The sequence below is a fragment of the Otolemur garnettii genome, unplaced genomic scaffold (genome assembly GCF_000181295.1).
Source record: "Otolemur garnettii isolate 467f Iridium unplaced genomic scaffold, OtoGar3 scaffold00014, whole genome shotgun sequence".
Taxonomy (NCBI): Eukaryota; Metazoa; Chordata; class Mammalia; order Primates; family Galagidae; genus Otolemur; species Otolemur garnettii.
In genome coordinates, this window is record NW_003852409.1 from 306,125 (window position 1) to 314,073 (window position 7,949).

At 37.7% G+C, this 7,949-nt stretch overlaps 1 protein-coding gene across 1 annotated transcript in view; it reads left to right on the forward strand.

Annotated features, from left to right (window-relative positions):
• Positions 1-7,949, forward strand: part of MELK (maternal embryonic leucine zipper kinase) — an 85,831-nt gene that overhangs the window by 5,511 nt on the left and 72,371 nt on the right. Inside the window, exon 3 of the mRNA XM_012802298.2 lies at positions 2,802-2,918. Within this exon, the coding sequence (XP_012657752.1) occupies positions 2,802-2,918 (117 nt within the window). The remainder of the gene's footprint in view (positions 1-2,801; positions 2,919-7,949) is intronic.

Below are 7,949 nucleotides of genomic sequence, written 5' to 3' on the forward strand. Positions count from 1 at the left end.
TCATTGTTGTTTGGCGGGCCTGGGCTGGATTCGAACCTGCCACCTTAGGTGTATATGGCTGTTGCCTTAGCCACTTGAGCCACAGGTGCCGAGCCAAAAAATGTTTTCTTGATTGAGTTAGCATTGTAATTAGTAGTAGTATAGAACTGAGTAAAACAATGTAAACATTTTAAAAATGTTATTATCAAACATAAAAAGTAATTTTTAATGGCTTCCTTATTGCTGGAATGACATGGGGTTTAATATTACTTGTTACCTTATTGTTTTATTTTTAAGGATGTAAGTGCCGATTAACAAGTATCAATAAGTCAAAGAAATATAAGCAGTTTAGGTACAGCAATGTCATCCCCTTCCAAAATATATGCTAAAATCACACAGTGACCGATATCTGTCAATCGATATGCTCTCCTTTAATATTTTGTCTTTTTAGTGTTCAGTATTATATGTGTTAATCTAATAAAAAAGCTTTAAACCCCATTTTTTTCTTGAATATTTAAACATTGAGTACAAATTTGATTAATTTCCCAGTAAGCAATTTAAACTTTAGTTACAACTTCAGCTTCATTTACTTTAGCTATTACTTCAAATTAGTAAACAAAACGTGTACTATTACTACAACATGTATTATACTGATGCTCAGAACTTAGTCTAAAGCATCAATCTCATAACATTAATTTGTAATTTTTAAACTTCTTTTTACATTTTTCTGTTGTTATTTTAGTCACTTACTAAGAATTTAATAATATTTTGATTATTTTCATGGTTTTAGTCATCCGGCTTTGCAATCCAATGCCAAGAAAGAAAAAGAAAGATTATAATATCAGAATATTGAAAGTTGCAATTAGTTCTTGGTAAAGAACTGTCATCTAGTTATACAATCTTAGGTAATCGGATCTTGAGCCACTTATTATTAGACTTAGTCCCTTTATATAATAAAGTTTGGTTACTTCATGTGATTTCCAGGTTTTGTCTTTTAAAATGTTTTTAGCTTAGGCTTGGTACCCTGTAGCACAGTGGTTATGGTGCGGTACACCGAGGCTGGTGGGTTTGAACCCGGCCTGGGCCTGCTAAAAAGCCATCACAGCTGCAACTAAAAAATAGCCAGGAATTGTGGTGGATGCCTGTAGTCCCACCTACTTGGGAAGTTGAGGCAGGAGAATCACTTGAGCCCAAAAGTTTGAGGTTGCTATGAACTGTGATGCCACATGGCACTCTACTGAGGGTGACATATTGAGACTCTGTCTCAAAAAAAAAAAAAATATTTTCAGCTTGGCTTATCCTCCTCTCCACCTAACTTTTTATTTTGAAAAATTTATTTTTTTAAACAAGTTTTATTTATTTATTTTTTATTGAGACAGAGTCTCACTTTGTCATCGTCGGTAGGGTGCTGTGGCATCATAACTCACAGCAACCTCAAACTCTTGGGCTCAAGAGATTCTCTTGCCTTAGCCTCCCCAGTAGCTGGGACTACAGGCACCTGCTGCAGTGCTGGTTATTTTTTTTTGTTTAGCAGGCCTGGGCCAGGTTCAAACCCATCAGCCCTGGAGCATGTGGCCAGAGCCCTAACCACTGAGATATGGATGCCCAGCCTAAAAAAAAGTTTTAAAAATTTCTTTAGTTGGGTGGTGCCTGTGGCACAGTGGGTAGGGCGGCAGCACCATATACCAAGGGTGGCGGGTTCAAACCCGGCCCCAGCCAAACTGCAACAACAACAAAAATAGCTGGGCATTGTAGCAGGTGCCTGAGGCAAGAGAATTGCTTAAGTCTAGAAGTTGCAGGTTGCTGTGAGCTGTGATGTTACAGCACTCTACTGAGGGTGACAAAGTGAGACTCTTGTCTCTACAAAAACAAAAATTGCTTTAGTTTTATATTTTTAGAGCCCAGTTCGTCCTCTGTTGCTGTAACTCTGAAGTCTTGGGCTCAGTGGTCCTCCCACCTCAGCCTCCTAACTAGCTGGAACTACAGGCGTGTACTACCATGCCTGGCTGATTTTTAATTTTTTTGTAAAGACAAAGTCTTGTTATATTGCCCAGGTTGGTCTTGAACTCCTTGGTTTATATGATCCCTCCCACCTTGGCCTTACAAAGTCCTGAGAATATAGGTGTGAGCTAGTCCCCACACCTATTTTGAAAATTTTCAGGCCTCCAGAAAAGTTAGGAGACTGAGGCAGTGAATAGCCACATAACTTTTACCTCAATTCACTGGTTTTTAGCTTACTATGCTTCTAAAGGGCCACTGCTGAGGCCCAAAGTGTAGCATAGGCATGACAACTGAGTAGAGTGTTTCTGTCATTTTCCTTGTTTGGAATGCTAACTTTATAAAGGAGTCTGAGATTGTTTTCTGGACATTATGCTATTAACCCATGTTGTACATGTCTTTCATAAAATCCCTAAGCCTTGGGTACATATATACAAATAAGTTTGGTTATAGTATTCTGTATTGTAGAACAATTTGTTTTGAGGCGACTGATAACTTTTATTTTTTTATTTATATATATATTTTTTGAGACGGAGTTTCACTTAGTTGCCCTTGGTAGAGTAAGTAGCTGGGACTACAGGCGCCCACCACAACACCTGACTATTTTTAGAGATGAGGTCTTACTCTGGTTCAGAAAGGTCTCAAACCTGTGAGCTCATGCTCTGCACCTGCCTTGGCCTCCTAGTGTGCTGGGATTACAGGCATAAACAACCATGCCTGGCCCTATTGAAAGTTTTACTACTTACTATTAAAGACGTTGATATTGATGCTTAGAACATACCCCAAATAAATTGTTTTTGCTCATTCTATATGTTTTGTCACAGAGTGATTTGCCCCGGATCAAAACGGAGATTGATGCCTTGAAGAACCTTAGACATCAGCATATATGTCAACTCTACCATGTGCTAGAGACAGCTAACAAAATATTCATGGTTCTTGAGGTTAGTAGTATGTTCAAGGTACCCCAAAACATTTGGTCACTTTAGCAATAGTTAAGAGAAAAGCAGCCAGGCACAGTAGTGCATGTCTATAGTCTTAGCCCTTTGGGAGGCCAAGGCAGGAGGATCTCTTGAGGCCAGGAATTCAAAATCAGACTGGGCAATAGTGAAACCTTGTCTCTACAAAAAATAAAAATAAAATAAAATTAGCGGGGCATGGTAGCATGCAGCTACTTGGAAGGCTGAGGCAGGAGGATTGCTTGAACCCAGGAGTTTGAGGTTATAGTGAGTTATGTTGATACTACTGCACTGTAGCTTGGGTAATAGAGTGAGACCCTATCTCAAAAATAAAATAAAAAAATAAAAAAGAGCAAAGAATATTTCATCTAAAAGATTAGTATAAATGTTAAGTGGTTTACCTGTTATGTTCTGTCTGTAACAGTTTAGGTGAAACAGACATATATAATAAATTTGGAGATTCACTGTAATGTGTAATCTTTCTAATAGACTTCTAATGGGGTGATGTGGTTTTGTGGATAGACTATGTTAGCATTTTTTCCTAGAGGGAAGGATTCATTTCAGTTTTATATGATGTATCAATTTCTTAGGGCTGTTATAACAAATTATTGCAAATTTGGCTTAAAACAATAGAAATTTAGTGTCTCATAGTTCTGGAGGCTCAAAGTCTAAAATCAAGATGTGGGCAAGATTGGGTTCTTCTGGAGATTCTGAGGGAGGATCTGTTCCATGCCTTTTTCCTAGTTTCTGGTGGTTGCTGCCAGTCCTTGGCTTTTGTGTTTGTTTGTTTGTTTCTGAGACAGAGTCTCAAGCTGTTGCCCTAGGTAGAGTACTGTGGCATCGCAGCTCATGGCAACCTTCAACTCTTGGGCTCAAGTGATCCTCTTGCCTCAGTTTTTCTTTCTTTCTTTCTTTCTTTTTTTTTTTGCAGTTTTTGGCTGGGTTGGAACCCGCCACCTCCTTGAGCCACAGGTGCTGTCCCAGTTTTTCTATTTTTAGTAGAGACGAGGTCTTGCTTTTGCTGAGGCTAGTCTCAAACTTGTGAGCTCAAGCAGTCCACCTACCTTGGCCTCCCAGAATACTAGGATTATAGGCGTGAGCCGCTGCGCTGGGCCTAGTCTTTGGCATTTGTTAGCTTAGAGATGAACAACTCCAATCTCTGCCTCTATCTTCAGATTGTGTTCTCATCTTTGTGTGTCTGCATTCCTGTCCAAAATTCCCTCTTCTTAAAAGGACCCAACTCATTGGCTTAGGGCCCATCTTAATCCAGTGTGACCTCTTCTTAACTTGATTACATCTATAAAAACCCTTTTTACAAATAAAGTCACATTCACAGATAACTAATATTGGGGCTTGAGCATATCTTTTGAAGGGGACACAGTTCAAGCTGTAGCATGTGGGTAGTTTCCAGTGCATGTTCTGCAAAGGCTCTTTCAAGTTCAACGTGCCCCTTTTGGCTTAAAACTTGAAGTTTTTAGAACTGGCATCATTCATCTCTTATTTTATTTTCTTCAGTCTCAGCCAAGTGATTTGTAACTGCACATCATTTTCACAGATCAGCACTGTTTTCAAAGCATATTTTAAAATTCATAATGTTGAAAGTTTTGGACCTAGACCTATTTTCTCTTTACTATGCTGTAGATCCACCCACAAGGTCTACACTGACGATTTTAAACCTTTTTTATTTTTATTTTATTGTTTTTGAGATAGAATCTCATTATGTCACCCTCGGTAGAGCCCCATAGGTTTACAGCTCACAGCAACCTCAAACTCTTGGGCTGAAGCGATTCTCTTGCCTCAGCCTCCCAAGTAGCAGGGACTATAGGCACCTATTACAATGCCTGGCTATGGTTTTTTTTTTGGTTGGAATTGTCATTGTTGTTTAGCAGGCCTGGGCCGGGCTTGAACCTGCCAGCCTCGGTGTATGTGGCTGGCGCCCTATTCACTGAGCTACAGGCACCGAGCCCTTTTTTATTTTTAGCTGATCCTTTTGTTCAAGTAAAATTATTAGAAAAGAAAACCCTTAAAGGTCCATGAACCTGATATAAAATTTAAAAGGTATAAGAGGATATATATTAAAAATTAAATTTTCTTTACCATGTCTCAGCCATCTAATTCCCTTTCTTAGAGTAATCCACTTACTTTTACTTCTATCTCCTATAGATACCTCTCTCTCTCTGGCCCTCTTAGAGAGAGGTATCTATATATACACATTATATATATATAATGTGTATGTCTCTGTGTGTGTGTGTTTGTGTAGCTTATTAATTTTTGTCTCACAAATAGTCAAAAACTATAATTATACTCTACACCTTATTTTTTTCCCACTTAACATTAAAGAGACTACATTTGTAGAGATTTTAGAGATTTTTATTTTTATTTATTTTGTATTTCTTTATTTGAAAATATGAAATAGCGTGATGTTTTTGGTAAATCTTATTGGATAGCATTTTTTTTTTTTTGGTAGTTTTTGGCCAGGGCCAAGTTTGTACCTCCCACCTCTGTATATGGGGCCAGCCCCCTTCTCCTTGAGTCATATGCATTACCCTATTGGATAGTATTTTAAAAAATTTACTATTGAGGACGGCACCTGTGGCTCAAAAGGGTAGGGTGCTGGCCCTATATGCTGGGGGTGGCGGGTTCAAGCCCAGTCCCGGCCAAAAACTGAAAAAAGAAAAAAAAATTTACTATTGAGGTATAGTTTATACATAATAAAATGTATACATTAGGTATTCAGCTTGACAGATATATATACTCACATACTTCCATGCCTAGAATATAAAGCATTTCTATTACCCCAGCAAGTTTTTCCTGTCCCTTTGAGGTTCATCCCTGTAACTACACTTACCCTCCCTTTATCAACAACCACTGACCTGATTTCTGTCAATACAGATTTGTTTTACTTACTAATGTAATTAGAATTTAATGAATGAATTGTACAGTTTATTCTTTTGTGTGTGGCTTCTTTTGCTCAGCATAATGTTTTTGCAAGTCACCATATCAATATGTACCTGGAGATTGTTCCATATCCGTTTGTAAAGAGCTTTCTCTTTTTTTTAATTGTTGTCTAGAATTCCATTTTATAGCTGTGTCATAATTTATATAGTTTGTATAGTTTAGGGTTCTGCTATGGTCTGAATGTTAGTGTCTAGCCAATAGTCATATGTTAGAACTTAATCTGTAATGTGATAATATTAAGAGGTGGGGCCTTTGGTAGGTAATACTTTCATGAATGGGATTAGTTCCTTATAAAGAGGCTTGATGGAGCCTGGTTGCTCCCTTCTACCATTGAGGATATGTAATAGGTGCCAACTATTTGCAGCAGGACCTCAGTAGGCACTGAATCTGCTGGTGCCTTGATGTTGGCTTTCCAGTCTCTAGAACTGAGAGCAATAAATTTCTGTTGTTTATAAATTAAATTACTCTCATCCAAGTACTAACCAGGCCCGACCCTGCTTAGCTTCTGAGATCAGTATAAATTAAATTACTTAATGTAAGATGTTTTGGTATAGCAGTCCAAAGAAACTAAGACTGTTATTTCTAGTCTTTTGCTTTTACAGATTGCTGCTGCAGCAAACGATCTCTAATGTGCATTGTTTTTTGATGTGAGTGAGTACATCTGTAGGAAAAATGCCTAAATGTGGAACTATGAAGTCAAAAATTATATGCATTTGTAATTTTAATTGATATTGCTAAAATGGGATGAAATCTTGAATAGAAACCCAGTTTATAGAAAAAACAGTGGAGTTGCTCTGGAGAAGGGATGCTTTGTGCTTTGGCATCTATTCTCCTATAGCCACTGAGGTACTTCTGTAGACCTGGACTCCTTCTGGTATAGATTGAAAACCATGAGTTTTCTTTTCTTTTCTTTTCTTTTTTATTGTAAACCAACAATTTATAATTGCATAAACTTATGGAGTACAAAGTGATGTTATAATCTATGAATACAGTATGGAATAATTAAACTAGTCAATATATCCATCACCTCAAATACTTAACATTTTTGTGGTAAGAACATTTGAAATTTACTCTTAGCAATTTTGAAATGTATATTACTCTAACATTAACTATAATTACCACAATGTGCAACAGAACTCAAAAAAGAATAAAGCATTCTTCGTGAGATTTTGCATCTTTGACCAGTAAGGAAATAAAATAGCATTTTCAAAATAGCATCCAAATGTGAGTGTATTTACCCTCATCCTCCAGCTCATAATAGAGCAAGCAGGTGAGCAGAGTAATAATTCATGGTATTTCACGTTTAACAAACTGTTAACAGAGAAAGTTGGTTGAAGAAAGGCATAAGAACATTGTCTTATAAGAATTAGAACTGAGGGGCTCCATAATCATCTGGCATCCATTCAATATTGTATCGATGGTTAGGAATATACATGATAGGAACTCCAGGGATTTTCCCAATTCTTCATTTAAGGTCTTGTCAACTGTGGCCACAATATAACACTTGTGCTGAGTTGCTCTCTATACTAAGCAGTCATCTGCATAGGTTCCTTTGTGTTGCTCTCTATACTAAGCAGTCATCTGCATAGGTTCCTTGAACAATGGTAATTGTTCAAATCTTGGATCCTTGGCAATCCTGAGGGCCACTTGATACTTCTGCCCCAGTTTCTCAGTTTCAGCCATTACACAGTCAGTTATATAAGGAATGCACTTGGCATATAGACAGTCCATCGTTGACTACACTAAGTCCAGTTTGGCTTTAATGGAAAAGTTGATAAAGTTGGTATCAACCAAGATGTGGTAAGGCTGGCCCAGTTGTGTATTATATTGGAAGAATAAGCCAGAAGGGTGCTGGGTGACTTCTCTTTCCTTTAATGTGCGGAGATCTTTCTTTTCTTTCTTTTTAGGTTTCAGTCTATCCTTTTCTTTAAGTCTCTGATCCCTGAGACTAAGCATTTGCTTCATGGTTGCATGCTTCCTTGTTTTCTTTTGCTTCCTCATGCTTATGCCACACTCTTGTTTTTCTCTCTCTCTTTTTCTTTCTTTCTTTCTTTCTTT